Here is a 21,037-nt window from a genome sequence, read left to right as displayed (position 1 = left end):
TGCTTCCTCTGACTTCTCAGTGGAGAAGGGAGTACTGAAGCCAAATAAAAAGACATTGGTGGGGAGGCCAGACTACAGAGGGGTCTTGGACCAGTGACAGGTGGAACATGGAGAAAAAAACAAAAACAAAAACAGATGTGATATATTTTGAACAACAACAACAAAAAAAATGGAGGTGCGGGAGTGTGTGGAGAAGACACACAAGAATGATCCTGGATCTTTGGCCTGAGCGACTGCAGATTTTCTGAGCTAGAATGGATGAGTTTGGTGGAAATGATCAGAGAATTCTTATCCAGGGCTAGACTGTGACGCAGCGGCCATACTAGGTCCAAAGGGAGACTAAGAGGAGTGGCTAATGAGTTGGGGGCTACGAGGGAGGTTAAACGGAGGATGGGACTGACAGACATATGTGAAAGGGCCATGGGTCTTTTTATGAATGAGCAGTGTGTCCCTAGCCTGAGCATGAGAGGCTGTAATATATTCCCTTTCAAGTTAACATTGTTTTAACAGACATTTGAGAAAGCAGATCATACGGCTAGAAACTGATTTTTAAGACAGAAAACAAGATCTGCTCACTAAAGCATGTTGAAGGTGGAAAAGGAGCAAAGAGAGTGGGACACAGACTGGGGACAGCTTGGCCAGATTATTAGGAGCTGAGAGCATCAGAACGAAGGGTTTGTTTTCCTTTGCAGAGATGGATGAGGGAGGGGAGCTGCAGACTGTCCTGCGGTCAGTACCAGGATCAGCACTGGGGGTTGGAAAGTGCCTGGCTAGATGGTAAGATAACCTGGCTCATAACTCTTTTTGTTTATTTAAAAGTATAGCACTGGCACTATAGATACTGGAGATACAATTACAAGCAAACCAGACACAATTCTTTTCCATCTGAGAGTTTTTTGAGACTGGGCCTCACTATGTAGCTTTGGCTGGCCTGGAACTCTCTATGTGGATATACATACCTCTGCCTGCTGAGTGCTGAGACGAAAGGTATGTGCCACCTAGCCTGGCCACGTGGGAATTTAACTAGTCAAATAAGCAAGTGTAGGACCTAAACCCAAGAGACAAGTACATGATGATGATCACTTAGTACCTGGGATTTGACCTACAAAGGGGGACAGACCTCCTTGCTGAGACCTAGCTATTCATCAACACTAATCCTAGGCCATATTTTATTACGAACTCACTGTGAATTTAGGAAAATAAGCCTTTCTGGATTTCAGTTTCCCCATTTATGAAGGAAGTGCCAAATCATCTTAATTTTTCTTCTACTCTGGCAGGTTGACCTTTCTCCATGGTCCAAAAACCAGTTTAGCATCCAAGCACTAAATGGTACCTGTATTTCAGGAGGAGGTTAGTTTCCAGCAGCTATAGCAACGGCTTGGTCGTAAAAATAAAGTGATCTCAGAAAGTGATGTAACTAACACGCGACCGATTTGCCAGGTTATAATATGGCCACCGCGAAAACAAACGACTTAGTCTCCCCATTAGAAAAGCCTGGTCTAACCAGCCCCGAAGGCTGCTCCAGGTCACAAAATCAACAACAAACGCGCCACTACAGCCACCAACACTTCCGGACACTGGAACCAGACGCCCCGCTCTCGCAGTCGGTTAGGTACCCGCCCACTGCCCCGAGAGTCACTTCCGTTTGTCCGCCGTAAGATCGACAGTCTGTCTGTCCAATAAGACGCGGACCCTCTCCCCCATACTGAATGAGGCAGGAAGCCCCGCCCTCCACAACTGTATGGCGTCATAGTCGCCATGGCCAGCTATCCGTACGGGCAGGTGAGTTTTAGCGGCCCCTGCATCAATGTCTGGGCTCTGTCTAGAGGCCCGGGGCCGCTCTTCATCCTCAGCTCTTTCTTCCCACTTTATCTGCGCCCTTTCCACGCAGAGGTTCACCTTAGCAAGGTCTTGCATGAGCGACAAACAAAGAGGGCCAGTCTGTCGCGCTCTCTTACGTCACTGAGGACCACTGTGAGGTTTTTTTTTGTGTCGCGTCCCCTCTGACGTCGCGTACTCCAGGCTTTGGGGGCTTTGGACTGGATAGATCTGGGCTGGATCAGACCAGGACACACTCCTCTGGTCTCCTTTGAGGCGGGGTCCTCTGTGTTGGCGAGGCGTCCAGAGCTGTGGTTCTCTCCCTGTCAGTGAGGGCGTGGGATAAAAAACAGGTTTCCGACTCACCTAGCACGTACTACTACAGAATAATCAGGACAATCAGTGATAGGAGGTGCCAGAAGTGAGATGCTTACACCACTCACGATAGTCCAGCGTCATTCACGTGTAGGAAAAGTGAAACCCAGAGAAGACACGGAGTTTATCTGGTCACCAGTAGTTAGGCAGTGGGGCCAAGAACCTGGATTGTCTGCCAACGCGTCTTCCTCACTTGCTAGCCTGTCTCGAACCAGCCAGGAACATGGCAGCGTCATTTTTTGTGGCCAGAAATCTGTTGGGTGCCAGAGTGAAGTGGTTAAATGCAGTTGTGAGTCAAAAGTAGAGTCATGTCCTGCCCACATTAGTTAAGGTGTTTTTTCTGAGCCAATTTCCTCATAAAATAGGTCGAATATGTTGAGTCCCACCTCTCACAGAGTTATTAGGAAGAACGATGTGATTCTTGCAGCACATATGCTGCACAGTCAAGTGTAACATTATTTTGTAGGATTTTTCAAAGTACCCCCCCACACACACACACACTTCACATTGTACAAAACAATCCCAATAAAGGGTCCTGAGTTGCCCTGATCACAGAGTAATTTGAGAGATTAATGTCATGCAAGAAAAGTAGAAAACAAAATCAAATGGGATATTAGCGAGCCTTGATTGACCATAGTCAGAGCCCAAAAGATGTGCAGCCCTGTACATTAATACAGCGTTTGTTACATTTATGAGAGAGAGGGACAGAGAGAGACAGAGACAGAGGGATAGAGAGAGAGACAGAGAGAGAGGGATAGAGAGAGAGAGAGAGAGAGAGAGAGAGAGAGAGAGAGGAATTGGAGGGGGGAGAGAGGAGGCGGGGGGCGGGGAGCAGACTTGCACATGTCCAGGAACTGCTTTCCCTCCTATCGTGGGTCTTGGGGATCAAACTCCTTGGACCTGCCAGCAAACACCTTTAACCACCGAGTCACCTTGCTGACCCCTACACAGCAGTTGGGCCTCCGTTATGCTCATGTGAAGACCGTGCAGGCTCGCAGGGCTTCCTGTTTTGATTTATAGCTGAGGAACGAACCCAGAGAAGCCTGAAGGTCCCACACAGCAAGAGAGCCTGAGGCCATGACTAGAGCTGTGAACTCTGTTTATTGCTTTCTTAGCAGAAGTGAGCAGAGAGCCAGTGTGGGCTGAGGATAGAACAGAGCAGTGTTTCCCTGACTCCATTCCACTCGCTGGGTGTTCTGAGATGTTAACGGGTGCTGTCAATAGAGGAGAATTCTGTGGTTAAGCAAGCCTGGGAAATACTGTGTTAGGTACAGCTTGATAATATCCATTAAATCTGCCGGAAAGTCATAAAATATGTAATATTTCTTTGAAACATTACTTAACCACGGAGCACCCCTCCACATTAGTTTGTCTTATTCTGGTCTTTTTTTTGTGTGTGTGACATTCTGGTATTCTGGAGGAGTTCAGTTTGGGAAAGCGTTGCCATAGTACATTTGGGTTTTTCTGTTTTGTTTTGTTTTGTTTTGTTTTGTTTGTTTTTTAGTGGCTGGTTTGTATCAGAATTACCTGAGAACTCACTTAAAGAACAGACTTGGATCCCACCTAAGACTTGCTCTGACACAGATTCCCACTGTTTGAATGGAAGCCTCACCCCAGTCCCTGGTATCCATAGATCCAAAGAGTCTGGAATGTTCAGTTGGAAGCTCCACTCCATGCCCCCTGCCATGGAGCTGTGGCTGTCCAGACTCCACTCCCACCCCCACCTCCATCCCTGAGAAAGCCCACCAAACGATTACTCCTCCCCTGGAGCTACCTCAGTGTGTGTGGGCACTGAGAATCTAGAAGCCAAAGGTTGACATAGTAGCTGCCCAGTTGCCGTCCAATGTATTTTTTGAGACAGTCTTTCACTGAGCCAGGAACTCACCGAGCTCCAGGGATCCTCATCGTCTCTGCCTCTCCAGGCATGCTTTGCCATGCCTGGCTTTTTTACTTAGATGCTGGGGATCCATGTAAGTAGGTCCTCATGCTTGCATGGTAAACACAGTGCTGATGGAGCCATCCTCCAGCCCCAGTAGTCCACATCTTAGTAAGCTCTGCAGATGGTTTGTATACACTCTAGAAGCAATGACAGACAGAACCGGGCTAGAATCCCAGCACTACTCACTTAATAAGTCTTATATTCTCTCGGGCAGACCATTTAAGGGCTCTGGGCCTTAATTTCCTTACCATAGAAAGGAGGGGGGGGGGACTAGCACCCGTGGAAAGGGTATAAGGAGGATGGGGTGCGGTAAAGCTCAGGGGAGCCCTGCACGTCACTGGTGCATAGGACCTGGCAGTGTGTGGTGGCAGCGCTTGCTGCCACTGCCATGATGGTTACTTTGCCACGCTGCCTGGGCTCATGCTCGGGGCAGAGTGCTGAAAAGGACCACAATGTCTGGAATAGAGGCAGCAATGGTGCTGTTCATCCCACCTCACAGTTGTCCGCCTCCTCATCCCAGGTGTTCTGAGGAAGGAAAGCTGGTTGTTTGAAGTCAGGCAAAAGCTCAGGCAATGCTTCCTGCCTCCCACCCACTGCCTAGTTCTGGAGACTCCCAGCCGTCCGTGGGAGGCACGGTGCCTATAACTGTCCGCTGCCTCTGGCCCAGGGTACTCAGGCATCGCCTGGGCTGTGGAGTAGTCAAAGTCAAGTGCCCTTTGGTTCAGTGGGGGAGCCTGCTTGATGGATCTCAGTGCTCAAGAGCTTGGTCTCCAAGCCCAGATAAGTTGGTTTTCACATCCCTGCTCTGCCACTTGCTTACAGAAATTGGTTGTGAAGACCTGAAGCTCAGTTTCCCATTATTTAGAATGGGTCATAGCAGTACCTATGGCAGACTTACTGTGAAGACGCAATGAGAATATTAATGTCAAGTGTGGTATGTAGTAGATACTCAGGTGGGAGCGGAATGCAGATATGTAGATTGTGTGAAGTGGGAGTGGACATAAGGTATTGGGGTAGTGCAGGGGGACCACCCAGTGGGGTTCAGCAGGAGGAATCACCAGTAGGAGTAAGCTGGGGGAAGAAAAAAGTTATATTCCAGCCAAGGAAATAACTTCACAAAGACCAGAAAGCAATTAGGGTAGTACATTCCATGGTACATTGTTCTTAGCAGCTGCTTTGTAGCATAAGTATCTGAGAGCTTTAGTAAAGAATAAGAAAGTCCTTTCAACCATTGTAGATAGGAAAAAAATAAGAAAGTTCAATATTTGGGAGCAATTTTAGGATTAGTCTGGTTTTAATAATGAGGAACCAGGAGGCAAGAAAATGAGACCAGAAGTGTAAGAAGGGCCAGATCCCAAAGGGTCTTGTATGTCATTTTGAGGGGTCTGGTTTCCTCCTAAGAGTACCGAGGGAGGGGAGCTGGTGAGGGGCTTGTTACTTTTGTCCTGCAGAGCTCTAACTATGGGCCTTGAGAGGAGACATTGAAGCTGGAGAGGTGGGGGCAAGGTGGCCAGTTTCAAAGCTGTTGAAATACTCTCTCTGAAAGAGGTCAATGACCTGGTAAAGGCTGGTGTGACAGGCTGTTGGCAGGAAGAGTTGAGGGAGCATGGTGTTTAATTGAGGTGACAGCGGGAGGAAAGAAAGTACCCGGGAGGGCACTAAGGCTTTGATTTAGATGACTGGGTGGCAGGAAGCACTAGGAGATGGGAACAAAAAGATGTATAAGTTGGGAGGGAAGGTCAGGAAGCTGTTGGGTATGTGGGTCTGCGGCTCAGGGGAGATGATGCTGGAAAGAAAGATTTTTGGAGTGTCAGCACGGAGGTGGTAATTAAAGTCTTGGGACAGTTCTCAGCTCACTGTTCGTTGGTTGCATGTTTCTGTCCTTTAAATATTTTAGAAGGCTCTGCTGGTGATTGCCCAGACCATTCCTTCTGTCTTCCTGTGGCTGTTTAACCCCTTAGCTTGGGTTCTCGCCTCTTCCATCAGGCACTTGAAAGGTAGCTCTGAGCAGGCTTGCCTTTGCAATGCAATCTCCTCCCTTCCTCATCAGAAGAAGTCAGTCTGGACCCTCTTTGATACCTCGGAGCCTCGCTTGAGCTTGGAGGTAGAAGAATGAGCCCTTGGGACTAAGAGAGGATGCAGGAATTTCTGAATTGGGAGGAGCTGCGCTGTCACCTGCAGGAGTGCAGATAGAGACTTGGAGGTTGAACTGAACAAATCGGGGGCTAGATGCTGCAGTGAAAGAAGGATGTGATTTTCTGAGACTGTCTGCTCCGATGCTGAGCGATCATCTCCGGCCTTTCCCTCCCTCTATGTCCACTGTGGAAGCCGTCGTACCTGACAGGTGTTCAGCTCAGCTCCTGGCACAGGCCTGTGCTCGGCACTCATATGTGCAGGGCCTATTTTGAATCAGTTTCCCATTTTAGCTGCATGATCGAAAGTATATTAAACTCTGGGCATCTTCATTTTCTCATCTCTGAAATGGGGGTGAGCATTTAGCTCTCACAATCAAGGAACCAGTGACAACCAAGTGAACTTAAAGCACCTCACAGAGCCTCGTTAATTATGTCCCCAACCCTGAAAAATCCCAACTATAGCTTATTTCCACCACCTAAGACCTAGAGGTAGGTTTCTGTGATGCTCTAGAAACCATGGCTACTGAACTCTTGTCTTTTGCCCTCCTCCTGGGTTTTCTGTTTATGAGGCTAAAATGCTGTTAGAAATGCCTGGACCGGGTTGGCAGCAGAACATGGAGGCTAAGATCTGGCTCTCGCTTCTTCAAGTTCAGCCTTTGACCCTGGGACCAGCCCAATGCCTTACACAAGCTTCCTCCCCGGCCTGTTCTGCTTTAGTTGACGGCTGTGTCTCCTTCATCATTTGCAGGCTAGAACCCTGAGTCATTCTGAACACTTGGCTTTCTTCACTCCCCCTCCATCTCTTGCCTAATCCAATTAGTTGCCAAGTCATGTCTAGTCTCTCTCTGAAATTGCTTCAGAATCCATCCCATTTTTCCCATCCCTGCGCCTGCTGCTGTCTGGTTCATGCCCTGCCTGCCCAGCACCTTCCCCCGCCACCCCCAGCCCAATAGCTCATCTCCAAATCTGCACTGGCTAATTCTCCAGACAAGGCCCAGAGCACATTCCTCCTCCACTGGAAAGCCTTCTGTGGTGCTCTCTGTTTGCTCCACATAAAGCCCTAAGTGCAGAGCGTGCTTATGTGTTCACATATTTATGGAGGCTTGCAGGTACCGGTCACTGTGCCGGGCTTGGGGATGGTGGGTGGTGGTAGCGATGGTGATGCTAAAGAAGTTCTAGGTCTGTCCCTAGAGAACTTACTGTTGAGTAAGGGTGACACTGGACAGGTTTGGATAACTCACCACCAGCTGAAAACAGCAAGAGAGGTGCTTGGTCAAGGAGGGTGTGAAGGGTCTTCCTTTCTGGGTTCACAGCATGTTCTCGCCATTCCCTGACCACGCTAACTCATAGGTCTGTCTACAGTGTCCCCTCTGACTTCTTTTGGTGGGGAATACCTCCGCATCTTTCAAAGACCAGCATGGCACTTCTAGCTTTAGTCAAAGCAACTTTCTTTGGGAGGTGGATATACATTAAAAAAATATTACATATGTTTGTTTGGTCTGTGCTTGCCAAACCCATGTAGGGATGGGAATGGAACACTCGGAGCCTCCAGAGCCCCTGGCTGTAGTGCACAGAGGTGGACTAGACAGGGCATGTAGCTGTAGTCTTGGTCGTCAGGAGACCTAGCTTCTGGACCTGAGTCTGCACGCGCAGCTTACAAGTGACTTCTCTCCTCCTCTCGTTTCCTCCTCTGTAGAGGGGCACTGTCATTAATAGTTACTGCGTATCAAGTTCTTGTCCTGTCAGGCTTTGTGTGATGAGCCTGATTTCATTCATAAGGCAGGCAGTGTGAGGAGCTCTTACCTAAGGAACCCGAGGCTTTGTGCGGGTGAGCCATTAATTCAGTTAGTGTGGTGGACATTTTTGAAAAAAACCTCTTTCATTCAAAGAGACTGAACTTTTTCCTAGACTTAGCAGCAGAAGTTAATATGCCTGAGATCCATGAAGACTGCACCCGATCTGCTGTCTTTCTGTGTACTCACAGTGTAAGCTTAACCTGCCTTTAAGAGAACCAACAGTGGAGGCGCACACCTTTAATCCCAGCACTCGGGAGGCAGAGGCAGGTGGGTCTCTGTGAGTTCGAGGCCAGCCTGGTCTACAAGAGCTAGTTCCAGGACAGGCTCTAAAACTACAGCGAAACTCTGTCTTGAAAAACCAGAGAGATGGGGGAGGGGGAGGGGAGAAGAAGGAGGGGGAGAGGGGGGGGAGAGAGAGAGAGAGAGAGAGAGAGAGAGAGAGAGAGAGAGAGAGAGAGAGAGAGGAGAGAAGGAGAGAGGGAGAGAGAGAGGAGAGGGAGAGAGAGAGAGAGAGAGAGAGAGAGAGAGAGAGAGAGAGAGAGAGAGAGAGAGTGTAACCAACCTTGCTTGCCTTGGATTCTCCATGCAATCAACTTTTACAACCCGTGCTAAATGCAGAGCTTTACTCTTAAGTTATATAGTCTATATTCTCCTATGCCGCTGACCCAGAACAGAGTGTGTGTGTGCATGTGTGTCATTTACTGAAAGCAGCCATCACCTGTGTGAGGCTTTGAACAACTGTTCTGGGTCAGTGAAGTAACTTCTTTCTTTGTAAAACTCTACTAAAGATTTCTGTAGAAAATTGTCCCTTAAGAGCCATTGGTGGCTCATGCCTTTAATCCCAAGCACTTGGAAGGCAGGGACAGGTGGATCCCTGAGTTTGAGGCCATCCTAGTCTGTAGAATGAGTTCCAGAACAGCCAAGGCTACACAGAAAAACCCTATCTTGAACCCCTCCCCCCAGAAAATGAAGTGTCCTTCATTCCTGTCCTATGCCGTTTTTCTGTGCTGTTCAGTAAATGCAGGGTGAAGACCTTTGATAGAGTCCAGCAGAAAACACAGGACAAGTGGAGAAGTCACATGGGCTGGCTCTTGTCAAAACACTCCAGCTGGAGTTCCTTCCTTGTACTTGCTAAGCAGTGGTGGTGCAGGCCTTCACTCCCAGCGTTTGGGAGGCAGAGGCAGGCGGATCTCTGAGTTCAAGGCCAGCCTGGTCTACAGAGTGAGATCCAGGTCAGCCCTAAGGTTACACAGGGAAACCCTGTCTCGTGAAAACAAAATAAAATAAATAAATTGTTCCCATTCATAAAGTGGCCTTAAAGAAGCTTCTCGGGCAGGAGAGCCAGTGACTGCATTTCCAGTCATTAGAGAAGTGGGACCTGGTGCTGCCAGAAAAGGGCTCATTCACCATGTTCTAAGACCTCACGAAGGGTGTTACAGAGAATGAGGTCCAGAGAAGGCTCATTCACCATGTTCTAAGACCTCACGAAGGGTGTTACAGAGAATGAGGTTTAAACCATTTTACTAGCGGAATAATAATGTTACTGCAAATACATGTGAAATGATACCTTTTGAATACAAGCTCTTATAAAAGCAGTTCTCATCACTGTTAATGTGGCCTTCAGAGTGGATGGACAAATGCCTGTCTGCTGCTGCTCACAACCAGAGGCAGCAGCCCCTCATAAATGTTAATTATGATCAATTAATCAGACAAGGAGACTTTAAAACCAAGGCTCAGCTGCTTGCTAGCCTCAGCAACTACAAGGGCTGGGACCAAAGTTGCTGATCCTAATAATTCCTTAGGGTCCTTTTCTACCATCAGACAAAAGTCTACAGAGCCCTTTATGGACTTTGTCGGTTGTCTACACAACAAGCTATGAAAGGCAGATAATAAAGAAGCTGCTACCACTTTACCTTTCATTAGCTCACAAAAATGCAAATCTGATTGCAAAAAACCCCATCAACTGTAGTTGCTAATTAATCCTTTTCATACTATGCTGATCAATAAAGGCCCACTAAAGCATTGGCACAGAGGAGCTGAAGGCTCAGATTCTGCCAGCAGCCTTGTGGCTCTCTGTTTCAAATGTGGGAAAAGAAGCCATTTCCAAAAGCAGTATAAATGAAACTTATTCATAGACTTCAGTATGGTAAACCCCCTTTCTAAAATATACCCTGAATGCAAAGACGGTTTTGCTGGGCTAGTCAGTGTCCATCTAGAGTCGATAGTGAAGGCAGTCCAGATTGGGGAAAACAGGAATAAGCGCTGAGGATTGCTTGATACCAGCAAACCCCCTTTGGTCCCAGTGTCCTGGCCCCGTGCTGCCTCTGCAGGAGCACAGCCTGGAACCACAGATTCCACACCATGTGCCTCTGCCGCACACCATCCACATCCATCCCAAACCTAAGACATTAAGAGGTTTGATTACTAAAGGTAATTCTATGTTAGATCTATCTGTAATTAAAGGTATAAAATTAGATGTAATAGGAGAGATGAAGAGGCTCCCCACAGATGCATAGGAACCCTTTCCAATGAATGTTTTGACTTGATTTTAGATAAATCAGACTGGACTATAGAAGTTCTGTTTGCCCAGATTATTTCTCCTCCAGATGTCACTGCTTCTGATTCTATTAGTCAGATTGACATTATAGTTTATTCCCAGCTGCTCTGAGAAATTCCAGCTCTAACCCAGTTGACAAAGTTGATTATTAATCCTTACCTGACACCATAGACCCTGATAATGGGCTAAACAAGAATTTGTTTCCACAGAGCGCACTGGACTTGGCGTTTCTGTCAACCAGATTCCCATGAAGGGCATTAGAGACACAGCAGCTGGTGTCTCCCTTACAGTGAAATAATCCTGGCCTTCTAATTGGCACACTGAGTCCCCAGTTTCAGACATTCAAGGAGTTGGTGACAAAAGTAATCCCCTGCTTTTGTAAGTACAGAGACCTTATGTGCAGTTTTCCACAATCAAACTGCCGTTTCCAGCCTCCGTTTCACCCTTACCGTTCTCCCTTGGGGTAGAGACCCCTGTCTCAGTGGGTGTGACAGCCCCCTGTCTCAGTGGGTGTGACAGCTCCCTGTCTCAGTGGGTGCAACAGCCCCCTGTCTCAGTGGGTGTGACAGCTCCCTGTCTCAGTGGGGTGTGACAGCCCCCTGTCTCAGTGGGGTGTGACAGCTCCCTGTCTCAGTGGGGTGTGACAGCTCCCTGTCTCAGTGGGGTGTGACAGCCCCCTGTCTCAGTGGGGTGTGACAGCCCCCTGTCTCAGTGGGGTGTGACAGCTCCCGAATAGCCTTTTCCCTCAGGGCCACGAGCAACACCTGCCAAACTTTCTTGGATCAGAGGTCCCCCTGGCTGGGGACAAACTTACACAATTATATCAGTTAGTCCGAGAACAGCTCCAGCCAGACGATGTAGAACCCATTGTTCAGTGTTGCTGTCTATCGTCTGTCTTCCTGGAGCTCTGCTAACTGGAGGCTGTGCCATGCTCTCCATGCTGTTAATGCTCCTCATTGTCCCGTGGAGCCATCCAGCCTGGAGTTCCCTCTCCCACCACCGTCCGTCAAAACTACTGTTACAGTTATTGATCTAAAATACTGCCTTTTTTACTATTCCATTACGCCATGATGATCAAGAATTGCGTTTTCAGTGCCTCCTGTCAATAAGTAGGCACCTGTATTTCACTTCCCGCTGCCAGGGGTGGGTATACAGTACTACCGCTAAAAGGGCAATACCCTCTATTAGACAAAACTTTTCTGGTACCTATTACATATTTCACTCTATGGATCCTATTAGCCTCTTCTACTAAAGCATATCTCTAACTGTTTAACTGTTTTAAGGATATACACACTTCAATACAAACCTTTTTTCATTTACTGCTTGCCCCAGCAGAGTTCTGCTAGATGCTCCATGCATCTGTCTGTGTGTTGCCCATTATTCTTCCATTACACCTTGTTGATTGCAATGGTCTGTTCCCAAAAAGAGAAATGTTAAATTCTTTTCATTAGCTCTTGGGCAACATCAGGCTGCTTTGGTTTTCCTTGGGAATTCCCAAAGTGGCTTTCCCGTCCTTCTGTCTCACTTACAGGTCTTGAACTCACCTCCTTTGTTAACGTCTTTACATTACAGATATCCCAGGAAGTGGCTTGAGCCCTGGAACAGGGACAGCTGTTTCATCGCAAAGATGCTTGGATTTACCCCTCTCTGTTTGTTTTGAACACTTCTCTTTCTCTTGTAGCCACCATTCATTCCCCTTTTCAGCCCTTTTACAATAAACCTAAAACTTCTTGTTTGTTTTAATTCCAAACCAACAGTGACTCTTATTTACCAGAACTGCCCAACTTAATGGATAGACTCAAGGGACAAGACCCTGATTTTTGTTATTGTTTTGTTTTTTTTTCAAGACAGGGCTTCTCTGTGTAACTCTGGCTGTCCTGGAACTCACTCTGTAGACCAGGCTGGCCTTAGACTCACAGAGATTCGCCTGCCTCTGTCTCTCAAGTGCTGGGATTAAAGGTGTGCGCCACCACCGCCCAGCAACCTTTTTTTTTCTTATCCTTTTAGATCTCAAAATAATTTCAACTTCCTTTTGCAAACCTCAGAAGAATGGCAAACAGCTTTGGCTTGTTTTTTGGGACAAAACGCCTTCATTCCCTACTGTAACGACTATAGGATTCCATTACTACCTTACAGGTCTTTTCTCTAATGAGTACACATCCTACTTCTAACGCACTAACTGTTCGTTATGGTCAGGCAAACAGCAGAGGGAGAGGAGTGGAGGATTCGTATTTGGGTTGGCTCTTGGTCAGACTAATCCTGGAGGAAGTTAGTTCTTTCTCCTTCCTTCACGCATTGTTGACATGAGTTAGCGGGTGACAAACCTGAACTGTGGTGTTTGGTTTTTGTCCCCACCTGCCTCAAAGTTGTGACATTAGGGACTATTCCTGCATCATGAGCTAGTGTAAGGGAGGAAGAGCTGCTGTGGAGGCTCTGTGCTGGGGCTGCATCACTGGTGGCCGATGAGGGACAGGCTTTGTGGCAAGACTGCACTTGTGCCCTGAATTCTGCAGGCGGAGGTCCCGAAGGGTGAGCATTCCATTTGGTTCATTTGCCTCTTCATATAATATATTTACTGAGCATCCATTGTCTGTTGGAAGCTAGGGATAAAGCTGCAAGCTAGACATGACCCCAGGCCCTGTAAGGCCTTAGATGTGCAGGAAAGAGGAGTCTCGTGGGTAGGTGGTAGCTTCCCTAGAAGCCTCAAGGCTACTTGCCTAGAAGCCTGAAGGTCACCTGGGCAGTGCCGTAAGTCCAGCCTCACCTGTGGGGTCAGACATAAGAATGGCAGTGCAGGTGCTCAGTAGCTGTAAAGTGCTGTGGCCTCTTTCACCACCCTGATTGTGCCTCTTCTTCCTGCAGAGTTGCCCCGAAGCTGCAGGACAGGCACCTGGAGCACCCCCAGGTGGCTACTACCCTGGACCTCCCCATGGTGGGGGCCAGTATGGCAGTGGATTCCCCCCTGGCGGTGGTTACGGAGGTCCTGCCCCTGGAGGGCCCTATGGATACCCCAGTGCTGGGGGACTCCCCTCTGGAACTCCGAGTGGACCATATGGTGGTGTACCTCCAGGGGGCCCCTACGGCCAGCCACCTCCAAGTTCCTATGGTGCCCAGCAGCCTGGACCTTATAGACAGGGTAAGTAGAACCTTCGGCCCTGGTCTAAGCATCCGTGTCCTTCTTGAAGATGTGTACCTACCCCAGTCTCTGGCACGAGCTCCTCGCCTCCTGCTTTGCTATACTGGCAGAATGAGCTTGCTGACATCCCTGAAGTCCTCTCAGCTCACAGCAAACACTTACTTCTGTTGTTTGCTCACCTCGCTCATGTGTCAGCAGCTGCAGCTGAGAGCACCCCCTTTGGGGGCACGTTGTCCTCAGAGTAGAGAGAGAGTAAGAAGGTGGCCGGGCTGGTTGGTTCCGGTCTGAAGCATTCATATCTCATCTACTCATGTTCTTTTGGCAGAACACATCCCGTTGACGAGCCTGACCCTGGCAGGACATGGTGCTCCTCTCAATGGGAGCTCCTTGGGCTACCAGGCAGTAGAAGGGGTGTACAGTGCTTGTCTTGGGCAGGGAGAGCAGCATACAATAGGAGACAGCAATGAAGTCCACGGGAGAAGAAACTGCATTCCTGTAGGAGGGTTACTGACCACATCCGTAGAAAGAAAAGATGGTGTCACTAGTGAAAGCTTATGAGATCAGACACTCACTGACCTGCCAGTTGGCCTCTTATGCCTCAGTCCCCCTCTGTAAAATAGGGACAGTGTCACTGCTTCACAGGCTGATTAGAAGTCCCTAGGTGTGAAGCCTCAGCTTAACCCTGGGCACAGCATCTGGGCTTAGTGGACGGCACTCTGAGAGACTTGTTTTAAGGCAGAGGAATCTTGGCATTTAATGTGATGGTACCTGTAGCAAACAAGGGTGGAAAAGAAGGGAAGGAAAGCCGCAGGCTGGAGGGGAGGTGTTGGACAAGACAAGGACCAGAGATTGACGAGCCTTAGCTGGGGTCTCTTAGCAGAAGGCTGGGGAAAGTGGGTGCAGTCCCTGCTTTTCCCCCAACTCCCTTTAGTGAGTTCCTTCAAAGAGCAGCTGTTCTCAGGAGGCTGAGCACCAGTTAGGCAGCAGGAACTGCTTTGGCCCATGAGAAGGGCCTCCTGGGAACCCTATGCTTAGGAAGCAAGCAGCATCTGAATGGATGTACCCAGACAGGTGGCCCTGGGGGAGGTACCCAAACCTCTGGGGTTCTGAGCACAGCCAGCCAGTGACATTTATCTTCTCAGAGCCCAAGCATCTGGCTGTTGGCTTCCGGCTCAGCAGCTCTGCAGTAGATTTCCAAGTCCTCCAAAATCTTGTGTCTGAGCTCATCAAAAGACTGCAGGGAAAGGAGCTCTGATCCCAGGGCCAGAGAGTGGCGGTAGTCTTTAGGACAGGGGAGGACGTGTGCCTCGTCTGCTTTCTCGTTTGCCTGCATTGCTCCCTTTCGGGGTGACTAGCAACACCTGGGAGCAATATTGCATCCATCCTGATTCGTGCTGCACTTGCCTTAGAGTCCTGGGAAGTTCCACCTGCAAGGTTCAAATACTACTACTGTAGGTGGCAGATCTGACCATTAGGGGTGCTGCTCTGTTTGCAGAAAGATCCCAGAGGGCCAATGGCTTCCGCATTTGCCGTCAGCCCTTGCCTTCCATTCAGCAGAGATGCTGAGTGCTGTAAATGCATCCTTTGCTGCCTCCTCCTCCCCACAGCTCCTCCTTCCTTCAGAAACAGCTGAAATACTCCTCCTCCTCGGAAAACGTCTCCCACCCCCTTTTCTGCCTCTGCTGAGGACTTGGGTTTGCTGCTCTCGGGTGGCCATCTAACCACACTTAGAAGTGCTTCACTTTATAAAGATAGAAGTTGGAATTTTAAAAAGTTACTTACTTCACCTGAAGTTACACAGCTAGTGAAAACCAGTCAGGACTTGATTCTATCTCGAATCTCAGCACACCAGCACACGACACAGAAACGTCCTCCCTCCCCAGTGACCCTACTTGTTCTAGTTTGGTTTCTGGTGTGAAGAACACCATGACCAAAAGAGGAAGAAAGGGTTTGCTTGACTTCAGGTTACAGTCTAACACTGAGGGAAACCGAGGCAGGAGGTGTAAAGCAGAAACCCAGGCGGAGCGCTGCCTGCTGCTTTCACCTCTTGCTCGTTCCCCGGTTCACGCTCAGCTAGTTTTCTCTTCAACACAGGCCCACCTGCCTAGGGGTGGTATTGCCCACAGTGGGCTTCTGTATCAACCCCCCCAAAACCAGGGCCATGAAATGGGCCCATGGCTCAAGAAACCTGCAGCCCATGGAGTTCCAGAGAGTTACCCTGGAGCCCTAGGTCTTAGAAGCCAGAAGTCTGACTTCTCTCCTTCCCCGCAGTTTATCTAGAAGAAAGTGTCTGTCCCTATTCTCCACTACAAAAGCTGATTCTCACACCCTGTGTGGTGGATGTGTTTTCCTGGGCCCTCAGAGGCCGACCTGCAGGGTTTGGGCTCCTGTCTCTCAGGCCAGTAACAGTGCACAGTGTGCTGTCGCTATCTTGAGGTCACACTGAGTGTCCTTTCATTTTCCTCCACTGACCTGTTTCTTAGAGCTCTGATCTGAGCAGTCCTCAGTCGAGCTTGTGCCGAGTCGAAAATAAACACTAAGCAGCACACTGTTGTTTAAGGTGGCCAAGTCGGCCTGGGTCTCCACGCCAGACCTCCAGTCAGGCACGCCATTTCCCTTGGCCTCCCCTCTGGGTCTGTCCTCCACGCTGCCCGTGTCTGCTTCTGATCCCTTCTGTGGCTGGCTAACCCTGCTTCCCTCAGACTGACCTTTTTCCGCCCGCGTCACTCCATCCCCCGAGCCGTTTACCGAGTTCTCCTGTATTGGAGGGTGGGAAACTGACATCTTGAGCAGTTTCTGGGACACTATACACAAAGCTGTGCAGGACTCTGCTGCAGGAATCAAGCCTTCGTGAGGTGCCATGCAGCCTCCCTCAGAGGGGCGTGGGCTTGGTGGCGGATGGACAGGCAGGCCTGTGAGGCTTTGTGGGTGGGTATTCTAGTTTGCTCTCTGTCCCTGTGGTAGAACACTGACCAAGGGGATTTAGGGCAGGAAGGGTTTATTTCAGCTTATAGGTTGTAGTCCATCATGGACAAGAACTCGGAAGCAGGAGCCATGGAAGAACACTGTTTGCTGGTTCCCTTGCAGGCTTATACTTACTTAGTTTCATAAACAGCTGGGACCTCCTGCCCAGGGAATGGCACCACCCACAGATTGGACCCTCCTACATCTGCTAACAGTCAAGACAATCCCCCACAGGCCAATCTCATCTGGGCAGTCTATTCTTTCAGTTGGACTCCTTTCTCAGATGAGTCCAGGCTGAGTCAAGGTAGCATTAAAGCTAATAGAACAGAAAGGAACACCTATGACTAGGGAGATACCCAGAATGGCTCCCTGGCATTTTTTTGACCTGGGTCTGACTACCATTGTTTACACCCCTACCTCCAGGTGGTGTCCCCCCCAATGTGGATCCTGAGGCCTACTCCTGGTTCCAGTCAGTGGATGCCGATCACAGTGGCTATATCTCCCTCAAGGAGCTGAAGCAGGCCCTCGTCAACTCTAACTGGTCCTCGTTCAATGATGAGACATGCCTCATGATGATAAGTGAGTCCACACCCTTCAAGAGTAGGCAGGTTTGAACTGGGTCCAAGCCACCTGACAGGTGACAGAAGTGGACAAATAGTCTGTCTGAGGAGAACTATAGCCAGGGAGGAAGCAGGGTTCAAGATGCAATTTCCTTTACATGGATTGTTGTCAAGACTAGGCTGCTACGTTTCACTCCCTCCCCTGGTAAGAAACTGCAGGAAAGGGGTCATCGTGGACCCAAGTCTTGGAGCTAAGCCACCAGCCCTGCAGAATCTGGACGGGATGGGACCGAGAACGGCCAGGGGAAAGGCTTGGTGCCATGTGTCAGGCACAGGCATTTGCTTTGGCCGGGGAGAAGGGCTGCCTCAGTGATGCCCTTGGCCCTCAGTCTTGAAACCTTCCTCTATCTTTCCCTCCTCCCACTCAGACATGTTTGATAAGACCAAATCTGGTCGCATTGATGTCGTTGGCTTCTCAGCCCTATGGAAATTCCTCCAGCAGTGGAAGAGCCTTTTCCAGCAGTATGACCGGGACCGCTCTGGATCCATCAGCTCTGTAGAGTTGCAACAAGGTAAGGACCACGGTAGGCACAGTGGGCACGGCACCGCTAGACTCCTTTTCATGCCTTAAAACACATCAGAGGGTTTCCTCTCACTGCCCAGTGCCAACCGATGCCATTCATGCCATCTGGTCTGCACCCTGACTGGGGCTTTGAGCCAAAATCCAGGGTCAGGCAACTGGGCCTTGAATCAGTGCTGGGCTCCCTGGTGACAGGACTGAGTGGGACAGCCCCTCTGGCATCAGAGAGATGGGAACTTAGCAGTGTGGTTCGTTCTTATTGTCCCAGCATGTGGCATGGAAAGAGACCTGATTCAGGGCTCACAGTTCTGTTGCCACTTGGCCAGAGGTGGTCTCTGAGGTCCAGAGCCTTGTCAGAGTTGTGGCCGGGTGCGAGGACCTGGGGCCACCGATCCACATCTGGTTCCTCTCTGACTCCGTAGGTCAAGCCTGCAGCCTGGGCTCAGGCCAGTAGGGAACTAAGACAAATGGCTGATGTGGCTTTGAGAACCCAGTGAGAAGTTCCATCACCTCACAGGGAAAAGGCTGCCCAGAGAGTCGAGGTCCTTTTTCCAGGCCGTGTGTTTCATTGAGATGAAGGTCTGTGTGGGGGTGAGCGTGCCGTGTCTGCCCCTGCTACAAGAGAGGGTGACCAGTACTGAATGCTGCCTTGCCAGCTCCTTTCACTGATGTTGGTGAGGTTGATAGCAACAACTTACTAAATGTTTGCCGTGCCCTAGGCACTGAAACGAGCATTGCAATCGATTCCTGAAATTCCTCTTCCCGGGGCTAGATCCTGCTGGCCTTTCTTCACCCATTGGTGCAGAACCCCTGCTGGGCTCCCTTTTACAAGGGACCAAACTGAAGCCTAGTCCCTTGCCCAGGGCTCACAGAATGGAGCTCAGATTGTTCCTGGGCAGGCAAGGAGCACAGAAAAGGCAGGAGGCCTCTCAGTGGGAGAAAGGAAGTGGCACACAGGCTGTTGCCTCGTATGAGGATGTGACTTTTATTTAAAATAGGATACTGTGCTGAGTGCCTCCGTGATTGCCTTTAATCCTTATTAGAAGCATAAGTTGAGTATTGCCCGGCTTGAGTGGCAATAAGAAGGGCTAGTGAGGCTAAGCAAGGGGACCCAGAACTTCCTCCAGGACAGTGACCCTTGTGCTGTGCTGCTGTCTCTGGTGTCTGCCTGTCCAGGGTGGCTAGTGGTTCACACTTCTTCTGTAGCTTAGGTGCAAGAGATGGTCACAGGTAGGCTGCTGGCCTCTCTGGGATCTCATGAACCTTGACAGTGACGAGTCTGGGGTGGGGTCTCCGAAGAGACCTCCTGTGCTCCTGGCATCTGAATAGGTCTGCGGGACTTGTGAGTGGCTGCCCCCACGTCCCCTGATCTGCTGTGCTGCAGTGCTGCTCAGTAGTGATAGACTCACCGCAGCCTCTGTGTCCTGTGCCCTTCCTCTCCAGCGCTGTCGCAGATGGGCTACAACCTTAGCCCTCAGTTCACCCAGCTCCTGGTGTCTCGCTACTGCGCACGCTCTGCCACTCCTGCCATGCAGCTTGACTGCTTCATCAAGGTGTGTACCCAGCTGCAGGTGTTGACAGAGGCCTTCCGGGAAAAGGACACCGCCGTACAGGGCAACATTCGGCTCAGCTTTGAGGACTTCGTCACCATGACAGCCTCTCGGATGCTATGATCCAGCCTACCCAACAAGAGTGGAGCACACCAAGGGATGTGGCCTGTCTTCTCTTCCTCCTCTCCTAGCAAAGCTTTTCCTGGCCTGACCTAGGAAAGGACTGAAGGCTGAATACCCTGGGCTGTGGAATGGCACCACCTTGGGGTAGGGGATGCTGGTGGTGGCAGTGGAGTGAGTGTCTGGTCAGCTGTCCCTGGCCTCTGGCTTCCCCCTCTGTTCCCCGATGCCAGTGCTGAGCATCACCGCTGGCCTCTGCTGGCACGACTGCCATCCCTTATCGAGACTGCCAGGTCAGATGAGCCCATTTCTGCTAAATGGACTCAGACTGAGCATGAGGAGATTTGCTGGGACCAGTGCCTGGGATTCCTCAACTCCCACAATCCTTGCATGTTAGCGTTAGTTCACCCGAGACTTTGTGCGGCGAGCGAACCCTGACCAGCAGGGAAAGATCACCACCGACACAGGATTCTTCTCTGATCACACTTTAATGAAGCGCTGCTTGGTTGAGGGAGAGCTGGAAGCAGGGGGCTCCGAGCCGGGCTGGGTGGCGGCTTATATAGAGGAGGACGGGGCGTGTCTACTGATTAGGTGACGTGGCAGAAAAGGATTGGTGGAAACCTGTTGCCAGGCAGATGTGGCGCGAAAAGTTCGCGCCACATACTTGTTTACTTTAGCCCTCGGCGCCATCTTGTAATGGCGAATGTAAGTGCGGCCGCCACAGTTCCCCCCTTTTAATTTTATGAAATTTAAAAGACAGTCAAGGCTGAGGTCAGAGGACCTTACCCTGAAAATGTAGACATGTCCCGTTTTTCTCAGGGATGGGAAAAATAAGCGGGACTACCCATATGCATAAGGTCATGATCTCCTGAGTGGATCTACTCAGTGCACTCTTAGGTGCAAAACCTCCTGTCCAGGACAACACATCCCCAGATTCAGGGGAACCTCATCGATCCCTCTTTCCGAGTGCAATGGCTCAATGGCCTTCGGGTGCAAAAGCAGGGATTAGGGTCAGGAGTCCTGTAAGATGCTGATCCAAGCTTGGGGGGAGTTACCGGCCTCCAAGGCTGCGAGGGCACGTGCAATGGCCACCTTTTCCCGTTTCCTTACCCGAATCAGCCTTAGAATCAGAAACAACGCCAATATCACTCCTGAAGTTAATATTAATCCTAGCACGCCAACCCCTGCCCATTCCTTAATATATGAAAAGGTATCTACCAGCCAATCTGTAAATTCCCCCAGCGAAACCATAGTCGCCTGGGTTTGATTCAAAGCCAAAATCTTCAAACTAAAATTTGCTTGCAATTGTTCCAATTCCCTTGTCCAATTGCCATTTAGATATTGAGAAATCGCTCGGGATTCATTAAGGGTAGCAGTATAGGGGGTAACACACAAATGCTTAGTACGATCTACACAACCAAAGGTAACTATATCAAACATTTTTAACATATTTCTTTCCACCAAATCAACTCTCTTATTTAACAATAAAATACCTGACATTAATTGA

At 49.6% G+C, this 21,037-nt stretch overlaps 1 protein-coding gene across 1 annotated transcript; it reads left to right on the top strand.

Annotated features, from left to right (window-relative positions):
- The first annotated feature begins 1,694 nt into the window (after nucleotides 1-1,694).
- Pef1 (penta-EF-hand domain containing 1) lies at nucleotides 1,695-19,943 on the top strand. The gene is made up of 5 exons (XM_038334229.1): nucleotides 1,695-1,782; nucleotides 13,483-13,756; nucleotides 17,144-17,299; nucleotides 17,709-17,852; nucleotides 19,304-19,943. The coding sequence occupies exons 1-5, from the start codon at nucleotides 1,759-1,761 to the stop codon at nucleotides 19,531-19,533; spliced, it is 828 nt and encodes a 275-aa protein (XP_038190157.1). The 5' UTR covers nucleotides 1,695-1,758; the 3' UTR covers nucleotides 19,534-19,943.
- Nucleotides 19,944-21,037: the final 1,094 nt, after the last annotated feature.

This window comes from Arvicola amphibius, chromosome 6 (assembly GCF_903992535.2).
Source record: "Arvicola amphibius chromosome 6, mArvAmp1.2, whole genome shotgun sequence".
NCBI classification, from domain to species: Eukaryota; Metazoa; Chordata; class Mammalia; order Rodentia; family Cricetidae; genus Arvicola; species Arvicola amphibius.
This window is presented reverse-complemented; position numbering and strand designations above follow the sequence as displayed.